Below are 22947 nucleotides of genomic sequence, written 5' to 3' on the forward strand. Positions count from 1 at the left end.
TAGCGCCACTTTCACTGCACATTAGAATTATACAGCGTGGATGGATAAGAAGTCATTGACCATCAATATTAAGGTCAAAAGACAAGTAGTGAAAGGCCCTGTTCATATGGAGTTACACAACGGTTATACAAACATAACATTCTGCAACAACAGACCACATTCATGCGTGGCAGGACACAGATACTCAGGCTGTAGGAAAGCGCGAGAGTGGCAGGACACAGATACTCAGGCTGTAGGAAAGTGTGAGAGTGGCAGGACACAGATACTCAGGCTGTAGGAAAGTGTGAGAGTGGCAGGACACAGATACTCAGGCTGTAGGAAAGCGTGAGAGTGGCAGGACACAGATACTCAGGCTGTAGGAAAGCGTGAGAGTGGCAGGACACAGATACTCAGGCTGTAGGAAAGCGTGAGAGTGGCAGGACACAGATACTCAGGCTGTAGGAAAGCGTGAGAGTGGCAGGACACAGATACTCAGGCTGTAGGAAAGTGTGAGAGTGGCAGGACACAGATACTCAGGCTGTAGGAAAGCATGAGAGTGGCAGGACACAGATACTCAGGCTGTAGGAAAGTGTGAGAGTGGCAGGACACAGATACTCAGGCTGTAGGAAAGTGTGAGAGTGGCAGGACACAGATACTCAGGCTGTAGGAAAGTGTGAGAGTGGCAGGACACAGATACTCAGGCTGTAGGAAAGCGCGAGAGTGGCAGGACACAGATACTCGGGCTGTAGGAAAGCGTGAGAGTGGCAGGACACAGATACTCAGGCTGTAGGAAAGTGTGAGAGTGGCAGGACACAGATACTCAGGCTGTAGGAAAGCGTGAGAGTGGCAGGACACAGATACTCAGGCTGTAGGAAAGTGTGAGAGTGGCAGGACACAGATACTCAGGCTGTAGGAAAGTGTGAGAGTGGCAGGACACAGATACTCAGGCTGTAGGAAAGTGTGAGAGTGGCAGGACACAGATACTCAGGCTGTAGGAAAGCGCGAGAGTGGCAGGACACAGATACTCGGGCTGTAGGAAAGCGTGAGAGTGGCAGGACACAGATACTCAGGCTGTAGGAAAGTGTGAGAGTGGCAGGACACAGATACTCAGGCTGTAGGAAAGCGTGAGAGTGGCAGGACACAGATACTCAGGCTGTAGGAAAGTGTGAGAGTGGCAGGACACAGATACTCAGGCTGTAGGAAAGCATGAGAGTGGCAGGACACAGATACTCAGGCTGTAGGAAAGCGTGAGAGTGGCAGGACACAGATACTCAGGCTGTAGGAAAGTGCGAGAGTGGCAGGACACAGATACTCAGGCTGTAGGAAAGCATGAGAGTGGCAGGACACAGATACTCAGGCTGTAGGTAAGCCCAAGCATGGCAGAACACAGACACAATCAGGCTGCAGGACACAGACACAATAAGGCTGCAGGACAGCACGAGTGTGGCAGGACACAGACACCCAGGCTGCAGAAAAGCTGGCTAAAATGTAGACATGGATGCATGTGATGCCACACTGCCTGGAGTTTTAGAAGACAGGCATAAAAGAAATGAAAGAGTCGAAGGAGGCGATTGCAGCTGCCCCACGCTCCACATACCAGAAGGTTAAACGCATGCTTGAACTTCTGAAGGCAATCTACAAATTCTTCATGGGGAGGTGGCTTTGCACGCAGCGTGAGAACTCCCTCTAGGAAATAAAATTTCAAATTGACTCAATCTTTTCACAAAACATGACATTTATCCAATAAAACAGCAGGACACATACCCCCTGGACCTTTCTTCTTCTTGGATTTCTTTCTTTTGGAGAGCTCTGAAAAAGCCTCGGCAGCTTTCTGAAGTTTCATGATGAAGAACTCAATGTCATCCAGAAGGTGGTTTAGAATTTGCTGGGAGACACAAGATTATAAACAGAATAAGTTGCTATTAGAACCATTAACAGTTGTTCATGCCACAGCAGGATCATTTTTATTCGTAGAATAAATATAGAGTCCTCCAAAGAATGAATAGAAAGCTCTCAAGAAAAAAACCCTCAAACTAAACCCTCATAGACTTAAAGGAAGATTAAAGCAAATAAAAACCTGTATTTCAATGCTATAGTGTCCCTGTCATAAATAGTTCCATCCCCTCCCCGTTCGCAATAATACAATAAATACATAAAAATAAAAAACACGTTCCTTTTACTTACCTTACTTCACCGCCTCCTGCAATGTCACAGAGGAGGCATGGTGTCCCAGGGCCGAGATTTATTCTGGAAGACAGCCTCTAGAGCAGGACTTAACCCTACAATATAAACATTGCCATTTCTAAAAGATAGGCGCCGTGGTTAAAGGGACAAGACAGCATTCAGACCAGATCATCGAGATGCATCTTCGAGATTATCTGGCCCGGGTGACTTTAAATTTCTAATACCACAAGCATTTCATCATAAAATAAAATGATATATTAAAGGTAGGAATGGTGGTTTGCTGCTTTCAGTAGGAGTATTCACATTAAAAAGTGGTTTAGTCATTAGATGATTGGTTGGATCGCTGTTATTTATAGCCTATCCTGAGAGATGATTGGTTGGATCTTGAACACTTTTTTTAAAGCCAGTGTCCCAGACCCCGCTAGCCGTAGATTACGAGTATTGCATCCAGTGTTCCAGACCCCGCTAGCCGTAAATTACGAGTATTGCATCCAGTGTTCCGGACCCCGCTAGCCGTAAATTACGAGTATTGCATCCAGTGTTCCAGACCCCGCTAGCCGTAGATTACCAGTATTGCATCCAGTGTTCCAGACCCCGCTAGCCGTAAATTACGAGTATTGCATCCAGTGTTCCAGACCCCGCTAGCCGTAAATTACGAGTATTGCATCCAGTGTTCCAGACCCCGCTAGCCGTAGATTACCAGTATTGCATCCAGTGTTCCAGACCCCGCTAGCCGTAGATTACGAGTATTGCATCCAGTGTTCCTGACCCCGCTAGCCGTAGATTACGAGTATTGCATCCAGTGTTCCTGACCCAGCAAGCCGTAGATTAAGAGTATTGCATCCAGTGTTCCTGACCCAGCAAGCCGTAGATTACGAGTATTGCATCCAGTGTTCCTGACCCAGCAAGCCGTAGATTACAAGTATTGCATCCAGTGTTCCTGACCCCGCTAGCCGTAGATTACCAGTATTGCATCCAGTGTTCCAGACCCCGCTAGCCGTAGATTACGAGTATTGCATCCAGTGTTCCTGACCCAGCAAGCCATAGATTACGAGTATTGCATCCAGTGTTCCTGACCCAACAAGCCGTAGATTAAGAGTATTGCATCCAGTGTTCCTGACCCAGCAAGCCGTAGATTACGAGTATTGCATCCAGTGTTCCAGACCCCGCTAGCCGTAGATTACGAGTATTGCATCCAGTGTTCCTGACCCAGCAAGCCGTAGATTACGAGTATTGCATCCAGTGTTCCTGACCCAGCTAGCCATAGATTACGAGTATTGCATCCACTGTTCCAGACCCAGCTAGCCGTAGATTACGAGTATTGCATCCAGTGTTCCTGACCCAGCAAGCCGTAGATTAAGAGTATTGCATCCAGTGTTCCTGACCCAGCAAGCCGTAGATTAAGAGTATTGCATCCAGTGTTCCAGACCCAGCTAGCCATAGATTACGAGTATTGCATCCACTGTTCCAGACCCAGCTAGCCATAGATTACGAGTATTGCATCCACTGTTCCAGACCCAGCTAGCCGTAGATTACGAGTATTGCATCCAGTGTTCCAGACCCAGCTAGTCGTAGATTACGAGTATTGCATCCAGTGTTCCAGACCCAGCTAGCCGTAGATTACGAGTATTGCATCCAGTGTTCCTGACCCAGCAAGCCGTAGATTACGAGTATTGCATCCAGTGTTCCTGACCCAGCAAGCCGTAGATTACGACTATTGCATCCAGTGTTCCAGACCCAGCTAGCCGTAGATTACGAGTATTGCATCCAGTGTTCCTGACCCAGCAAGCCGTAGATTACGAGTATTGCATCCAGAGTTCCTGACCCAGCTAGCCGTAGATTACGAGTATTCCATCCAGAGTTCCAGACCCAGCTAGCAGTAGATTACGAGTATTGCATCCAGAGTTCCAGACCCAGCTAGCCGTAGATTACGAGTATTGCATCCAGTGTTCCAGACCCAGCTAGCCGTAGATTACGAGTATTGCATCCTGAGTTCCAGACCCAGCAAGCCGTAGATTACGAGTATTGCATCCAGTGTTCCAGACCCAGCAAGCCGTAGATTACGAGTATTGCATCCAGTGTTCCTGACCCAGCAAGCCGTAGATTACGAGTATTGCATCCAGTGTTCCTGACCCAGCAAGCCGTAGATTACAAGTATTGCATCCAGAGTTCCTGACCCAGCTAGCAGTAGATTCCGAGTATTGCATCCAGTGTTCCTGACCCAGCAAGCCGTAGATTACAAGTATTGCATCCAGAGTTCCAGACCAAGCTAGCCATAGATTACGAGTATTGCATCCAGAGTTCCAGACCCAGCTAGCCGTAGATTACGAGTATTGCATCCAGAGTTCTAGACCCAGCTAGCCGCAGATTACGAGTATTGCATCCAGAGTTCCAGACCCAGCTAGCCATAGATTACGAGTATTGCATCCAGAGTTCCAGACCCAGCAAGCCGTAGATTACGAGTATTGCATCCAGTGTTCCTGACCCAGCTAGCAGTAGATTACAAGTATTGCATCCAGTGTTCCAGACCCAGCAAGCCGTAGATTACAAGTATTGCATCCAGTGTTCCTGACCCAGCTAGCAGTAGATTACGAGTATTGCATCCAGTGTTCCAGACCCCGCTAGCCGTAGATTACGAGTATTGCATCCAGTGTTCCAGACCCAGCTAGCCGTAGATTACGAGTATTGCATCCAGTGTTCCAGACCCAGCTAGCAGTAGATTACGAGTATTGCATCCAGAGTTCCAGACCCAGCTAGCCGTAGATTAAGAGTATTGCATCCAGTGTTCCTGACCCAGCTAGCCGTAGATTACAAATATTGCATCCAGAGTTCCAGACCCAGCTAGCCGTAGATTACGAGTATTGCATCCAGAGTTCCAGACCCAGCTAGCCGTAGATTACGAGTATTGCATCCAGACTTCCAGACCCAGCTAGTCTCAGACTGTCATCATTGTTCCTGTCTTTCCAATGTGGATATTCTCATATCTAGCTCTTGGAACTCATGACTAGGTTCACTTGATTTCTTTGGCTCTTGGACTGGTCTGGCATACTTCTATTTAGCTTTGTTATTTCAGTTTCCTAGCGTGAAGCCTGATCACACTAAGGTCCGGTTGTATACCTTCCTATCGTTCCCTCCTGTTCCTCTGTTAGGGTTCTGTCATGTATCTGCATGTCTTGTGGCTAAATACAGCAATTATATTATGCAGAAAACGGAATACTGGCACTGCCAATTTGCGGTTTAGAGTGCCCCAAAGCGGGGCAATCTCAGACTTTGAATTGGGTACAGATACAGTGGCCTTCTTGAACGTGGCACAAAAAAGTCCCATGAAACATGTACCAAATATCAGGCTTATCCGCGCATCCCTGATCTATTCATTAACTGATCTTTCATTATAGCGATGCACGCTTTAAGCATTTCTACATTGTTGCAGACACAAGGTAGTGCAAGTTATAAGATTTTATATAAGTATCACACTTGTTACTCACAACATCTCTGTCAATACGTGCCTCTACCATCCCTGGAGCTTCGTCCCAGTCTCCATTTTGCCTCAATTTATCATCTAAAAGTGTAAAAAAAAAAAAAAAAAAAAACCTCACATGTAAAATTTAAAAAAAAACACAAAAAAAAAAAAAAACACACACAAAAGAGAATTGAAGACAGACAAAAAGCTATTCTAAGCAACGTTGTCAATTTTTATAAGGTTTTAATTTAGGAAGTGTATTAAACAATAAGACTAACCATAATAACCAGTACATGGATTGATATATGGACTAAACGGTCTATACAGCCTGAACCAGTGTTTTATTTGTCACTAAATGGTTCAGATTTAATTTATATAGTGTTCGATAACTAGATAGACTAGACAGATTTTATATAGGGACTACATGGACTTTATACAGGGGCTTCTTTAGACGCTACGAAGTTGAAATTTTTCTAGCATATCCATGGAAATAAGTTTATTTTAGCCTAAGCATAAACATTAATATTTCTGTACATTTGTCCAACAAGCTAGAGTGTGGATTGTGATGTCTGTCGGTGTGTAACCAAATACACATGTGATAAGGCATTACGTACAGTATCCATATTCAGATGCCCAGGTCGACCAAGCGGCAACGCGGCTGCGCACGTCCACTTGTGTAACAGATCCAGGGGGTGTAGGCGCTGGGTCCCCTGGAGGTGGTGGAATTCGATTGTCACTAGCGGTTATTGCCCTAGAACAAACATTTAAAGAAAGCATGATTTATTGTCTCCAATTATACCTGCAATGTATTACCCATAACTAAACGAGACAGCAAAGGGGCAGGGTTCACTTAATTCCATCTTTATGAACAATGGCCTTTTATTACCACTGTGAATAGTGAACTCTGCAGGACCCAAAAACTCCTCTCCATATAACTACTAATACTGAACTCATCAGGAACAAGGGCACCTTTCCATGTAACTGCTAATACTGAATTCTGCAGGATCCACACTGCCAAGGGCCACTTCTCCAAATAACTGCTGTGCCAAACGCTCCTTACCACGAACGTTTGCCACAAACTCCTGGAAGAGTGTGGAAGCTGGCCTCCTGTCCACTGACAATGGTCCAGGTCTGACAACCCAATCAAGAGTTACATTGCCCGGCCGCCCTCCGCAGCTTTCTCTCGGTACCCTTGGTTTGGCACTTTCCCTTCTCATGAATTAAACCAAACTATATGATATTAAATGTATGTTTACTAATGCAAGGAGCCTAAATAACAAAATAGGGGAACTCGAGGCAGTAGTATACACTAAACAATATGATATAATAGGCATAACTGAAACATGGTGGGATGAGACACATGACTGGGCAGTTAACTTAAATGGGTACATGTTATTTAGGAAGGATAGGAAAAACAGGCAGGGTGGTGGGGTATGTTTGTATGTCAACCATGGGTTAAAGCCAAATCTTAAGCAAATGGAATGCAATGAGGAAAATGTGGAGGCTTTATGGGTAAATATCTGCTTGGGGGAAACTAAGGGAAAACAACTATTGGTTGAGATATGTTATAAACCACCTAATGTTAATATTGACGAGGAACAACAGCTGTTTGAGCAAATTGAGAAAGCTGCAAATCTGGGTAACACGTTAATTATCGGAGATTTTAATTACCCAGAGATAAATTGGGACAGAGGGACTAGTAGCTCATCAAAGGGAATTAGGTTTTTAAACTTGGTAAATGACACCTTCATGTCACAACTTGTATAAACACCAACTAGAATGGACGCTTGTCTGGACCTGGTTTTAACAAACAACATTGATCTTTTGACCAACATTCAAGTAGGTGAGGACTTGGGAAATAGTGATCACAATATGGTGTCCTTTGAAATAAACTCAAAAAAACAAAAGCAGATGGGGTATACTAAAACATATAATTTTAAAAAGGCCAATTTCAATAAGTTAAGGGAAGCTTTACAATATATTGACTGGCATAAACTCTTTAGTGAAAAAAACACTGAGGATAAATGGATCATCTTCCAACAAATATTAGAAAGGTACATTTCTCAGTATGTACCATTGGGAAATAAATATGAAAGAAACAAATTAAAACCAATGTGGCTTAGTAGAAAAGTAAAACAAGAGATTAAAAAAAGGAAAAGGGCATTTAAATCGGACAAATCAGAGGCATCCTATATAAGATATAAGGAAGCAAATAATGCGTACAAAAAGGCAATTAGATTTGCTAAACTTCAAAATGAAAAAATGATAGCTAAAGAGAGCAAAAGCAACCCCAAAGCATTTTTTAAGTACGCTGCGAGTGAACAAAAGCTCCAGCTCTACAAACGTGGCCGTGACCACTGCACCCCAGCACTTTTATCACCTTGTACTTTGAACTGCACTTTGCCCAGGCGGGGAAGACCGTGGGCATCACTGCCTTCATCTTCACAAGCCACCTATTTCACCACTTTGGCGGCCATCTTGATTTGACAGCACCACTGTGGGCGGAGCCTACCCTGTTACCAGGAGGAGGGGCTTGGCATCCCCATATTTGCCGCCGCGCGGAGCGCAGGCAGCGCTCCGGCGGCGCACCGGAGGCGTGCCAGAGGGAAGCCCGTCTGTGCCCCGGACGGGCGGACCAACAACAACTTATCTATCTCTCACTTTGTTTTTATTAATCCTCCCCCCTATTGTTTACCTATTCATTTCTTTTAACGCTGTTATTCTTGAAACTTCATCCAGTCTCCAAACTGTAAGTGTTACTCTGCGCATTCTTTATCGCTATCGATCATTTTTATGCTAAATGTTAAGATCATATATCTCTGACAATTGGTAAAACTTGTCGTTATCTGTTATTGTTATATATAATTGACTGTGCCTCAGCTGTTGAAACCTTGTAGCATCATGAGTAACCTGAATTATTCTGCTTCTTATTTAAAGGCTTTAAATACTCATGGCCCAATAAGTATTCGCACTGCCCTCAAATTAAAGAAAAATAAAATATTATCTCACTATGGAAGCTCCCAAATTAAAACTATTCTTAATTTGGCCAGCAACCTTAGCGAGACTAATAATACTCCAAAGAGCAATCATGGCCCGTCTATTGAATGCCCGCTCAGCAATTAAGAACGCTGAGGCCATCAACATCATAATTAAAGATAACAACCTTGATTTTCTATTTTTAACGGAAACATGGTTTTCCCCCTCAGCCCCACCTCGTCTTGATGAATTGGCCCCCCTTGGATATCACATACTTATGTGCAATCGGGCAACAAGAAGAGGCGGGGGGATTGCGATTATTTTTAAAGAACATCTTAAAATCAGGGAAAATGAGATGGAGGTGACATCCTTCACCACATTTGAATATCTCTCCCTCCTATGGCAGCGCACTGAGAGGGAGACGGCAGGGCTAGCTCTCATTTATCACCCGCCTAATACTAGTACCCCTGTCTTTATGGAGGAGATATCTGAACTGCTAACTACTATTAGTCTTAAGTTTGCCTCCTCCATTATTTTGGGAGACTTTAACTTATGGGCTGATTCTCCTACGGACTCTCATGCCCAGAGTTTAATACTCTATGCAAAAACCATAGGGTATAACCAAGCAGTGTCCAGCCCCACACATAGAGCCGGACACACGCTAGACTGGATTTTCCACAATGGGTTGATTTCTTCGACTACTACTCCTCAACCCACGGCTTGGAGTGATCATAATCTGATCAAGTTTGAGGCAGTAGGTGTTGAAATGAAGAAAATCCCCCACATCCCAAAAAGAAATAATATCTGCTCTTGGTCTCGAGATATTTCCAAAGTCACCGGAAAGTACAACTTTTTCCAGCAAAATGGACTCCATTAAATTTCATGCTTCCCACACAGTAGAAGAGAAAATCTTACTGTTTAATTCAGTGATTGTAGAATCAATAGAACTTTTAGCCCCCATGAAAAAAACTTGTCTAGTAAGACAAGCAGATAAAAACCCTCCCTGGTTTAATCAGGTGACCAGGGAGATGAAATGGCGATGTCGAGCAGCTGAAAAACGGTGGAGAAAAGATTATAATGCCGACCTCAAATTGGAATATTTAAAATCCTTAAAATTATATAAATCTAGTATTAAAAATACGAAAAAACAATATTTTACAGATAAGATTACAAAAGCGAAGAACTCAGCGGCAGAGCTTTTTCGCACAACAAACCTCCTAGCAAATCCTAACTGTTCGTTTCCCCAAGAAGAAACATCTCAAAAGTTTTGCGAATCCCTCTCTCACTTTTTTAAACAAAAAATTGACCTAATTAGGAGCAACATAGTAGTGGAACCTGATACAGAAACTTTTACACCCTATGATGGCTCGATGTTCTCGAATTTTAAACCCGTTAGTACGCCTGAGATTTTGATCATCCTCAAGTCTCTCAGAGCATCGTCCTCATCGCTTGATCCCTGCACTGCACAGGTGGTGAAGGATGCCGCTGATGTTTTGGCCCCCTATATTGCAGACATTGTTAGTATGTCATTTGCCACCGGAGTTGTTCCTGGCATTCTGAAGCAGGCTGTGGTTATCCCACTGCTGAAGAAACCAACTGTGCCACGCTCCGAGTTGAGCAACAATCGACCTATTTCAGCCTTGCCTTTTTTGGCCAAGATTATCGAGAGAGCGGCGGTTTGGCAAATTCAGCGCCACCTGGAGTCTAATCACATTATGGATGACTTCCAATCGGGATTTCGACCTGGTAGAGGGACAGAGACTGCCCTGGTTAAAGTCCACGACGATCTCCTGTGGGCCTTGGACAGAGGGGAGGAAATTGCCCTGGTACTCCTGGATTTATCGGCGGCCTTTGACACCATCGGTCATGATAGATTGATAGAGAGGCTACTCACTGTGGCTGGTGTGGATGACAGGGCCCTGGCTTGGGTGACCTCATTTCTCCACGACAGGGTTCAAAGGGTAAAATTGGGAACATTTTACTCCTCTAACATCGCCCTGACGTGTGGAGTCCCCCAGGGTTCGGCTTTATCTCCAATCCTGTTTAACATCTATATGAGGCCACTGACCCATATCATCCGCCGCCACATGCTTCCCTATCATATCTATGCCGACGATACCCAGTTGTACTTTCGCCTGGCCAAGAAAAAGGAGGATCAAATCAATCTTTCCTCCTGCCTACAGGATATCCAGTCGTGGATGGGAGCCAATTATCTAAAACTTAATGGCTCCAAAACTGAATGTATCATCTTCAGTAACCAGGAGGTGAATAGTATCTTTCCCTCATGGCCGGACTCGTTTTCTCCATCTCTGAGTCCTGCCGCCAAGGTCAGAGATCTGGGAGTCATCCTCGACTCCAGGTTGACACTGAAGCCCCAGATTAATCAGGTGGTAAGTTCTTGCCACTACCACCTGAAACTTCTGAGGTCTACTTTTAGATTCATTGCCCCCTCCGATCAAATCTCAGTGGTCAACGCCATCATCGGTAGTCGATTGGACTACTGCAATGCTCTGTACCTTGGACTGCCCCAGAACATCATACACAAGCTCCAGTTGATACAGAACGCAGCTGCAAGGCTACTTACGGGTGTGGCCCGCAATGACCATATCACTCCATCATTAAGAGCCTTGCACTGGCTGCCCGTTCGTGAACGGGTTCTGTTTAAAACTGGTTGTTTGGTATACAAGGCTATCCATGGCATGGGACCAGACTATCTGAAGGATAAATTCACACGCTATGCTCCCAGTCGATCCTTGAGATCGGCTGATTTGGACTTATTGAAGATTCCAAATTTCAAAAAGAAAAAGTGCGGAGGGAGGACGAGTGATGTTCAGGGAGCGCAACTTTGGAACTCCCTGCCCCTGACATTAAGACTTGAGAATGGTCTACTGAAGTTCCGCCGGAGCTTAAAAACAGTCTTATTTGCTCAGGCGTACGGGATTACATGAAAATTTTAACCCTGGTTTTAAATGCACTTGATTTTAATGCTGTTGTTTGCTGGATATTGTTTTATCTGTTTTTATTGCTGGTATGCGCATCGAGACCCTATGGGTAACAAGACTGCGTTTCTTAAGAATTTTTAATAAATAAATAATAAATAATAGATGTGCAAATGATTGCTACTAAAAACCTGCAGAATAATTGTAATTGGTTAACTCAAGACAAGGTGCTGCAGCAACTAAAGAAAGTTAATATAAACAAAGCTCCAGGGCCTGACGGTATCCATCCACGAGTACTTAAGGAACTAAGTGTAGAAATAAGTGAACCGCTGTTTTTAATCTTTCAAGATTCTTTTATTTCAGGAAGTGTTCCGGAGGATTGGAGGAAGGCAGATGTGGTTCCTATATTCAAAAAGGGTTCAAAATCCTTGCCTGGAAATTAGAGACCTGTGAGCTTAACTTCTGAGGCTGGTAAAATATTTGAAAGGTTATTAAGGGATAATATTCAATAATTCCTTGAGAAGAACATGGTTATCAGCACAAATCAGCACGGGTTTATGAAGCACAGGTCGTGTCAAACTAACTTGATTGCGTTTTATGAAGTAAGTAGAAGTAGATGTTGGAGTGGATGTGATCTATTTGGATTTTGCCAAGGCATTGGATACAGTTCAACACAATAGATTAGTGTTCAAACTCACGGAAATCTTTCTAGATGAAAATGCTTGTTCTTGGGTAGAACATTGGCTTAAAAACAGAGTACAAAGAGTTGTCATTAATGGTAAATTTTCAAGCTGGACAGAGGTGGCAAGTGGTGTCCCTCAGGGGTCTGTTCTGGGACCCCTTCTATTTAACATTTTTATAAATGATCTTGAAGACAGCATTGAAAGTCATGTTTCAGTGTTTGCAGAGGACACAAAACTTTGTAAAATAGTACAATGTGAGCAAGATATTACTTTGCTGCAGAGGGATTTAGATAGAATGGGGGACTGGGCACTAAAATGGCAGATGAAATTTAATGTTGAAAAATGCAAAGTTATGCACTTCGGCGTAAAGAATACACAAGCAACGTATACCCTAAATGGAAGCGAATTAGGGATAACAACACACGAAAAGGACTTGGGAATTGTTATAGACAGCAAACTATGCAACAATGTGCAATGTCAATCAGCAGTGGCCAAGGCCAGTAAGGTATTGTCATGCATGAAAAAGGGCATTCATTCTCGGGACGAGAATATCATTTAGCATCTTTATAAATCACTGGTAAGACCACATATTGAATATGCTGTGCAATTTTGGGCACCTGTTCTAAAGAAGGAAATTATGGCACTAGAAAAAGTGCAGAGGCGGGCTACAGAATTAATAAAAGGAATGGAACATATCAGCTATGAAGAAAGGTTAACAAATTTAAACCTATTTAGTTTAGAAAAACGTCGCCTGAGAGGGGCTATGGTAACATTATACAAATATATTCGGGGCCAATACAAACCATTGTGTGGAAATCTATTCACAAACCAGACTTTACATAGGACATGAGGCCATGCGTTTAGACTGGAAGAAAGAAGATTTCGTCTAAGGCAAAGGAAAGGTTTTTTTACTCTAAGAACAATCAGGATGTGGAATTCTCTGCCTGAAGAGGTGGTTTTATCAGAGTCCATACAGATGTTCAAACAGCTATGTGGCAAACCTAGCCACTTCTGGACTATATTTAACAAAGGTTGTCCGTAGGCTGAATGTGTTACTGTATACCTTGATTGTGTATGTATTGTATTATGACCGTTCGCATGCTGGCAGCCGTACGCTACCAGCATGCAAACCTTTTGTTTGACGAAACACGGCTATCCGGGCCGTTCGCCAAACGAATACGGGCTCCCCAGGTAGACCACACACTCATAGTCGTGTGGCACTAATTAACCGATTGCAACAATGTTGCAATCGGTAATTGAAGGCTCTCCTAGGTGGCCGTCGTTCGGCTACCGACCATGCGGCGGTCGGCCATCTTGGATCCTTTGTCTCTGCAGCGGTGTTCGGTCGTCGAGAGCCTGGAACTGAAAACGGCTACTCAATGATCCGAACACCGCTGGACTTCCAGAGCGTTCGGGAGTTTCGCATCACCACATTCTGTTCCCCATCGATGTTCGGTAGTTTCAAACCGAACTCGATGGTTAAATGTATTTTGTGCGGCGTTCGGTTAGTTTAGCTGGGATCTGAGCGGTATTCTCACTAAATGTGCCCGCAGACCCCAGCTATCTACCGAATGGTCATTCGTATGAAAGCGAGTAATATTATGTGAAATATGGATTTCTATGTGAATTGCCAGTTTTGCTGCACGAGGGGATAATCCACTTAATCGTCCATTTTAGTGGGAGGATCCCTCTCGTGCAGCAATGCCTGTTGGGATAATTACACTGCCTGATGGGAGAAATCCCCTGTAACATCTGTAAGGAAACCCCTTGCAAGGGGAACTGCATAAATATGGAAGTCTGTGAATAAAGCAAGTTAGTTGACTCCCAAACTGTGTCTCGTCCGGTTATTGGGAGGATTGGGGATATTGCCGTGCTTTCTAACTCTGACTGTGGATTACCTAAGATACCAACGGAGATCGTGGACTATAATACTGCGTTCCGTTACAATTGGTGGCAAGCGACGGGATCCGAACCTTACAGCCGAAAAGCAGTGTTTGTGTAAACTGAAACTACCGAACGAGGAAAGCAAGGGCAATTCGTATGGAGATTGATTATACCGTACTGAAACGGCAGACTTTAAAGGAGCTACTGGAAGCCAGGGGTAAGATAGCCAGCAACAAATCCAAAGCTGTGCTGATCGCTGAACTGATGGAGGGAGACGGAGCTCGCAGCGCTACACCTCCACCAGCCATGGAAGAGACCCCATACCAGAGAGAGCTGAGAACCAGGATGGCGTTTCTGCCACAGCCAGTACCCTTGGAAATATTGACCGTGCTGATGTCAGATGTGCAGGATTATCTGATGGTAAACCGCACACCAGAGACACCGCCTAGGGCAGAGTCTGTTACTGCCTCCATATACGGACAGGTAAAACCCAAAGTCCCACATCACGCGTTTAAAGCATTTTGTGAAGAAAAGGACGAGATTGACGGGTATTTACAGGATTTCGAGAGGCTGTGCGATTTGCACGACTTGGAACCCGCAGTATGGGTACCCCTACTGGCAGGCAAATTATCGGGTAGGGCAGCCGAAGCCTACCGCGCTGTGCCCCGAGAGGACAGCAAAGATTACCCAAAAGTAAAAAGGGCGATCTTGGAGAGGTATGCCATTACCCCAGAGGCGTACCGGCGCAAGTTCAGGGGCTTGCGCAAACCTGAGAAAGATTCCCATGCAGAGTGGGCGCACAAGCTCGATCAAGCATCACAAGGCTGGATACAAGCCAGCAACGCTACCAATATGGAAGAATTGCGGCAGTTAATGCTGCTGGAGCAATTCTTTAATGGCTTGTCCCCAGAAGCACAAGAATGGGTGAGAGATCGAAAACCACTCACCCTAACCGAAGCGGCTAGACTAGCGGATCAACATTTTGATGCCAGGAGGCATCACGGACTCCAAAGTAAGACTTTCCCTCGACTTACCGGGCCACCCAGTAACTTTTCTCCTACCGGCCCCACAGTAACCCTGTCCAGGCCCGCACCAAATAATCCACCACCCCCCTCTCGATACAATGGCCGGGCTAACATCCAATGTCACACCTGCAAACAGTGGGGACATATTTCCAGAGAGTGCACGCAAAACCGGAGCAGACAAGCGTGGAACCAGGTGCGACAAAATTTGACACCAAGGGCTGCTGCGCATCACTATCAAGTAGCACCAGCCACCCAGGAAATGCTGAGCGCCCAGACCGAGGAACCTCTAGGAATACTCCACGAGGTGATGTCGGTCCGAGCCACCGACAACCGGCAGCATCATCGTCAGTTAGTGACCCTGGAAGGGAAGGAGGTACAAGGGCTCCGAGATTCGGGGGCCACTCTAACTTTGGTTGCACCACATTTAGTCCCAGGTTCAACTCACACTGGCGGATCAATGGCAGTACGGGTGGCAGGGGGAGCAGTATACCGGCTACCCACTGCCAAGGTACATTTGGATTGGGGTGGGGGAGAGGGAACTGTGGAAGTGGGGCTTATGCAAAATTTACCCGCAGATGTTGTATTGGGGAATGACTTGGGCCAGATGACTTCTGCTTTTATACCCCAGGCTCCGTACCAGGAAGCCCATCCAGTGACTACACGGCAGCAGGCTCGCACCACGGCTCCACCGATACACTCTGAGGCTCAGGTAAGAGACCATGAACCCCACACGACTCACATGTCCTGGGATACCCCGACTACCTTTGCGACAGAAGTAAAGACAGACCCCACCCTACAAGTATATAGGGACCGGGTACACACTGACCAGGCAGGGCTAGAGGGGGAGCGGTACACGTGGGAGAAAGGGTTATTATACCGCGTCGCGGCGAGGGAAGTGGGAGGGTCCGTCACCCTGACAACCAAACAGTTAGTGGTACCACAGAAATATAGGCAGGAGCTACTTAGGATCGCTCATGATATTCCCTTGTCCGGACACCTAGGGATGACCCGCACCAGATATCGTCTAACGCATGCTTTCTTCTGGCCCGGAATCTCTAAGGACGTGCGACAGTATTGCACCTCCTTAACGTCTGCCAGCGAGTAGGGAAACGAGGGGACCGCCACAAAGCCAAGCTATGTCCCCTACCCATTATTGCAGAGCCCTTCAGCAGGGTAGCCGTAGACATAGTGGGGCCCCTGCCAAAGCCCAGCCCCTCTGGCAAAAAGTATATCCTAACTGTAGTGGACTACGCCACCAGGTACCCCGAGGCTGTAGCCCTCACTAACATTCATGCTGAAACCGTAGCTGAGGCCTTAATGAAGGTATTCTCCAGAGTAGGGTTCCCCCAAGAAATAATATCTGACCGGGGCACCCAATTCACTGCCGAGGTCACCCAACATATGTGGAAAGTATGTGGCATTAAGCCAATAGTCAATTCCGCCTACCACCCCCAGTCCAATGGACTATGCGAGAGGTTCAATGGTACGCTGAAGCAGATGCTTCGTACGTTTGGGGAGACCCACAAGGACTGGGAGAGGTTCCTACCTCACCTACTCTTTGCATATAGAGAGGTCCCCCAGGAGTCAACAGGATTCTCCCCGTTTGAGTTGCTGTTTGGGAGGAGGGTGCGGGGACCCTTGAACTTGATTAGGGAGCACTGGGAGGGAGAGAGTAATACAGACGGAACCCCTATCGTATCATACGTACTGGAGTTCCGGGACCGTCTGGAGGCGCTGACTCAGACTGTGCGCACCAACCTCCAGGCGGCCCAGCAACGCCAGCGGCGCTGGTACGATAGAGGAGCCAGAGACCGCAGCTTTCAAGTGGGGCAGAAGGTTTTGATTTTAAAACCCGTCCGCACAGACAAGCTGCAGGCCATCTGGCAAGGCCCATATCAGGTGGTAGAGCAGAGATGCGACACCACCTATGTGATTGGCCCCTGCTCAGGGGTAGGGAAGAGACGCATGCTCCACGTGAACATGCTCAAACCCTACCATGAGAGGATAGAGGATGTGACGGCGATCTGTGCCTCCGCCTCAGAAGATCAGGAGAATCTGCCCCTACCTGACTTGCTAGAAGCGGAAGAACCGATAGAGCCCTCCCGGGGGTTCAGCTGGGGGAGCGGCTAAGCCCTCAAGAGCGTGCACAGGTACAAGCGCTGATTGTAGCTAAAGGGGCTACCTTCTCCAATTTACCTGGGTACACTCCGCTGGCCACCCACCGAGTTGAAACCCCGGGACAGCTACCTATGCGACAGGCTCCCTATCGGGTCCCTGAGTCAGTCCGGACCCATATGAAGGCAGAATTAGACGAGATGTTACAGCTAGGGGTTATCGAACCCTCAGATAGCCCCTGGGCATCGCCGGTAGTCCTGGTACCTAAAAAGGATGGCACAACCCGGTTCTGCGTCGACTACCGGAGGCTAAACGACAAAACGGTGTCTGATGCCTACCCGATGCCCCGGATAGACGAGCTGTTAGATAAGATGGCACGGGGCCAGTATCTCACTACCATTGATTTGTGTAAGGGATACTGGCAAATTCCCCTAGCCGATGACGCCATCCCCAAGTCGGCGTTTGTCACTCCATTTGGCCTGTATCAGTTCAAGGTCATGCCCTTCGGAATGAAAAACGCTCCGGCTACCTTTCAGCGGATGGTAGATCGGCTACTGGACGGCTTTCAGGAGTATGCCTGTGCCTACTTAGATGACATAGCCATATTTAGCCAGACCTGGGAAGACCACCTACGCCATATAGGGGCTATTTTAGACCGTATTGGGGAGGCAGGGTTAACCTTAAAGCCCAGTAAGTGCCACATAGGGATGGCCGAAGTGCAGTATCTGGGGCACCGAGTGGGGTGTGGGCAGCAGAGACCCGAGCCAGCCAAAATGGAGGCCGTGGCAAAGTGGCCTACCCCAAGGACCAAAACTCCGGTGCTAGCTTTCCTAGGGACTGCAGGGTATTATAGGAAATTTGTACCCGACTACAGCGCCCTGGCCAAACCCCTGACGGACCTGACCAGAAAGAACCTTCCCCGACAGGTTGTCTGGGCCCCAGAGTGTGAGCAGGCATTCCAACAACTCAAGACTGCTCTGACTAATGCTCCTGTATTAACTGCTCCTGATCCAACTAAAAGATTTCTTGTCCACACAGACGCTTCAATGTTTGGATTGGGGGCAGTGCTGAGCCAGGTGGGAGCAGATGGCGGAGAGCATCCCGTAGCTTACTTGAGCCGAAAGTTGTTGCCCCGTGAAGTGAGTTACGCCGCCATTGAGAAAGAATGCCTGGCCGTGGTGTGGGCCCTTAAAAAGCTACAGCCGTATTTGTATGGACAACCTTTTTCCTTACTCACAGATCACAACCCGTTGGTGTGGCTGAACCGTGTGTTCAACGTCGAGAGCCTGGAACTGAAAACGGCTACTCAATGATCCGAACACCGCTGGACTTCCAGAGCGTTCGGGAGTTCCGCGTTCACCACATTCTGTTCCCCATCGATGTTCGGTAGTTTCAAACCGAACTTGATGGTTAAATGTATTTTGTGCGGCGTTCGGTTAGTTTAGCTGGGATCTGAGCGGTATTCTCACTAAATGTGCCCGCAGACCCCAGCTATCTACCGAATGGTCATGAAAAGCGAGTAATATTATGTGAAATATGGATTTCTATGTGAATTGCCAGTTTTGCTGCACGAGGGGATAATCCACTTAATCGTCCATTTTAGTGGGAGGATCCCTCTCGTGCAGCAATGCCTGTTGGGATAATTACACTGCCTGATGAGAGAAATCCCCTGTAACATCTGTAAGGAAACCCCTTGCAAGGGGAACTGCATAAATATGGAAGTCTGTGAATAAAGCAAGTTAGTTGACTCCCAAACTGTGTCTCGTCCGGTTATTGGGAGGATTGGGGATATTGCTGTGCTTTCTAACTCTGACTGTGGATTACCTAAGATACCAACGGAGATCGTGGACTATAATACTGCGTTCCGTTACAAGCTACTGGATGCATACTTGCAAAAACAGAATATCCAAGGATATAATCTTTCAATGTAGGATAATAACTGCTTGATCCAAGGATAAATCTGACTGCCATTCTGGGGTCAAGAAGGAATTTTTTTTTCCTAGCTTGTTGCAAAATTGTGCTTCAAACTGTTGGTTTTTTTTGCCTTCTTTTGGATCAACAGCAAAAAACAAATGTGAGGAAGGCTGAACTTGATGGATGTAAGTCTCTTTTCAGCTATGTAACTATGTAACTTGCCGACCCGCCAAGAGAGCACTTTTTGGAGGGGAGGTGCCTAAGATGAAGAGGAACAAACACTCCCTGAGAGCCAGATGGAGCACCCTGTATTTCGGCGGCAGGAGCTCCCGAAGGTTGAATGGCCAAAGCACACATTGCTCTGGAACTATTTTGGGCATTGGACCATATACTGAACCAGTGTTTTATTTGTCACTAAATGGTTCAGATTTAGTTTATATAGTATCTGAGTGCTATTTGGGCAACTTGGGCACTCAGATCAGGGTTGTTTTGGGATGTAGGACATGTGGGGCTATTGTATGTTTTGGGGTACTTTTATGTTTGGCTCTCTTTTCCTTGGAGATTATTTACTTTCCAGTCTTCAATTCAATTATCTCCTAAGCATAGAGACACCTGGGCGGAGCTTGCAGTGTATTGTTTGGAGACCCCTTGCTGTGGTCTTTGCATAAAAGTCTCATTAAAATCAGTTGTACTCCCAGAACTGTGTGTTGTCCAGTTACTGGGAGGGGAAAGGGCAATTCACTGGCCAGCATCTGGTTCTAGCTCATGGAGGATTCAGAGGGGAAAGCCCTTATAAGGACTACAGCTCCCAGGACTGTGTGTCGTCCAGTCCCTGGGAGTTAATCGAGCTAGTCCCCTACCCTGTTCCAGGACGGAGAGGCTCCAGGAGAACCCCAGGCAATCTACGGCGACTAGGGCAGAAGCACTGTGGTTTTCCCAGTTCCAGCTAGGAAGCGGTCCTTGGCGGAGGTACCCAGCTGTTACAACTGCTAATAGTGAACTCTAAAGGACCCACACTGCCAAGGGTTCCTCTCTATATAACTGCTAATAAGGAACTCTGCAGGATCCACACAGCCAAGTCTCCTCTCCATATAACAGAGGATAACGGAGTTAATGCTGCAAGATTTTCAATAAGGAGAAAGCCCCTTATACTGGAAAGCAGTTTTGGTGTATAGACCATGCCCCTGTAGTCTCACTGCTCAGTTATCTGCCATTTAGCAGTTAAATCACTTTGTTTATACAGCCTTCACACCTCCCCTGGCCGAGTTTCCCTGCACACGTCCTGTAACAAGAGATCGAATGTTTAAATTTCCTTTACTGCACAGTCTGTTTAATTTAGACTTTATATCTTAGATATAACCCCAAACAAAAAAACATTTATTTTTTTGCCTATTTTCTTCATCGGTATATAAAAAAAAAAAAAAAAACTTGTGAAAGCTGCAGACCCGCTGTCCTCCCATCTCTCCTGGGGAATCCTCCAATCAGAGACCCTCTGTGCTGGAGTTGCGAGTGAACGCATGGTTTCGAACAGGCCTGCGTTATCTCTGCAGAGTTAATGGAGCTAGGGAGATGTTTCTGCCCCAGTTGTAAAAAGGGACAGTTTCTATTTAAATGGGCACTTAAAAAAATAAACAAACTTGAAGAAAAGCCACAGACTCTAGTCAGCAAGTTTTTGTAAGTTAAACACTGTTTGCTGCTCTATGCTATATCAGCAGTTTGTGTAATAGGATTTATTAATGGTTAATTCCATTGATCTCGGAAGTGGATACCACATCCAGCTGTTTATTCCATTGTGGTAATCATGTAGTGTTAATAATAAAACCTGATAAACTGTTATACATCTTTCCTACATTCCATATACTTGGCCCGGAACCTTTGCACCATACGGTAAGGGTGTATCTCCTCCCTTAAATGTGAGTGCAAATTTAAGCAGAACATTTTCACTTTCATTTGGAGTAACAAACTACATTATAGATTCTATTTCTATATGTGGAATTGTACCCTGGAGATGATAATTGCGCTTGTAGTGATTATATTACGCTTCAGGGGGCACTCTAGTCACTAGAACAACTACAGCTTAGTAGTAGTTCTGGTGAGTATAATTATAACCTTCAGGCATTTTCATGCAAACACTGCCTTTTCACAGAAAATGCAGTGTTTACATTGCCCCCTAGGGATACCTCCTGTGGCAACTCCTCAGATGGCTGCTAGAGATGCTTCCTGGGGCAGTGCTGCACAGTGTGACTGCCATTCAGTGTCTCCACCCTCTGCATGGAGACACTGAACTTTCCTCATAGAGATGCATGGATTCAATGCATCTCTATGAGGAGATGCTGATTGGCCAAAATAGTGTGTGGGCCTGCCCCCATCCCGCCTCTTTGCCGATTTCAGCCAATCCAATGCTTTTCCCATGGCAATTCTGATTGTAGCAGAATGGATTTGTGAAATAAACGTTCATTCCTTTTGTTCGGCTGTCCGTACACCCCCTGTTAGTTTACAGAACTCTGTGTACATGACACGTATTCCTGACCCTATAGTGTTCCTTTTATTGCAGTTAATTATGAGCTCTGCACAAACAGAAGTATCACGTCATTTGTTTAATTAGTTGACAGAATATCAAAGCTGACACCAACCTCAATACATCAGGTCGTTTTTTCATTTTCCCCCCTTTGCCGTCACTGATTGCACTTTCAATATCTTGTTGGATGATTGATGCCTGAAAAAAAAAAAAACTCACTTTCAGCAATAATAATAGTAATTTATTATGAACCACTTAGAACGAATTAAAAGCAAACTAAAAAGTAAGATGCTTGAAACAATAAAACACATTACAATGGGGGGGGGGGGGGGGGGGGCTATTCCCAAATGTAAAGAATCCAGAGACAAACAGACCAATAAGTCCCCTCTCTCCCAGGCACGTTGCACTTTTCTTCAATAACAAATAGCATTGCCTGATCTTCATGGTCTACCTCTCACGGACTCTGCAATGCATTACTGTACAAAAACAAACAATGTTAAACAGAATACTGCACCACCTTCTCTCTGCTTATTACTTATCTTCAACCCATCTTAATTCATGCGACCCCTGAATCCCACATTTCCGGCGCTGCTCGATGAATGTGACGTTTACAGATAAATTAACAGGAGAGTTAAAGAAAGATCCTGGGATGGACTATTAGCTGGTCAATCTAAGAGCACTCAGCCAATTATCACACAATGTATGTATGAGGCCTACGTTGGGACTAACCTCTTCAAACCCAATAGACTCCCATGTTTTATCACAAGAATTCCCTCCATTCATGGGAGAGGATTCAGGGTTTCATAGCCTTCTGATAAAGAAAAAGCTGCTATTTAAAAACAGGAGACGTTATGAAGTCACCATGATGTCATCAACAGTCAACATTTGCACATCAATTACACAACATACCAAGTGTGCAGGAGCAGTAAAATCTCTAGTGCAATTCTAATAACCCCATTTCAAAGAGGTCGTCTCCCAGTCCAACACGTGGAGGCCACAACCCGTTTTATTATCACATTCACCTTTCCCAGATGCAGTGCCCTGCGGTGACCAGGCGGTTTACTGGAGGGATTACCTTCCCAAAGGCAGATCAGTTGAATAATAAATTCTCTATTTATAAAGAGCTGATAAATCAATTCAGCATTCTGAATATTGCCTTCAATGGTTCAGACATTGCCCTCTGGAAAGGACCCAATATTACGGAATTGGGATAAAATAGTGTGAGTGTGTCCAGGGGGAATGTGGCTGATCTGAGTGTGGGTGGGAGTGT

At 45.7% G+C, this 22947-nt stretch overlaps 1 protein-coding gene across 4 annotated transcripts in view; it reads right to left on the reverse strand.

Annotated features, from left to right (window-relative positions):
• EPS8 (EGFR pathway substrate 8, signaling adaptor) overlaps window positions 1-22947 on the reverse strand; it is a 168620-nt gene that overhangs the window by 88859 nt on the left and 56814 nt on the right. For all 4 annotated transcript variants that reach the window (XM_063446601.1, XM_063446599.1, XM_063446600.1 and 1 more), the window contains 5 exons: window positions 21793-21875; window positions 6238-6374; window positions 5649-5722; window positions 1744-1864; window positions 1577-1665 (listed from right to left, as the gene is read on the reverse strand). In XM_063446601.1, coding sequence (XP_063302671.1) covers window positions 1577-1665; window positions 1744-1864; window positions 5649-5722; window positions 6238-6374; window positions 21793-21875 — 504 coding nt within the window. The remainder of the gene's footprint in view (window positions 1-1576; window positions 1666-1743; window positions 1865-5648; window positions 5723-6237; window positions 6375-21792; window positions 21876-22947) is intronic.

This window comes from Pelobates fuscus, chromosome 3 (genome assembly GCF_036172605.1).
Source record: "Pelobates fuscus isolate aPelFus1 chromosome 3, aPelFus1.pri, whole genome shotgun sequence".
Taxonomy (NCBI): Eukaryota; Metazoa; Chordata; class Amphibia; order Anura; family Pelobatidae; genus Pelobates; species Pelobates fuscus.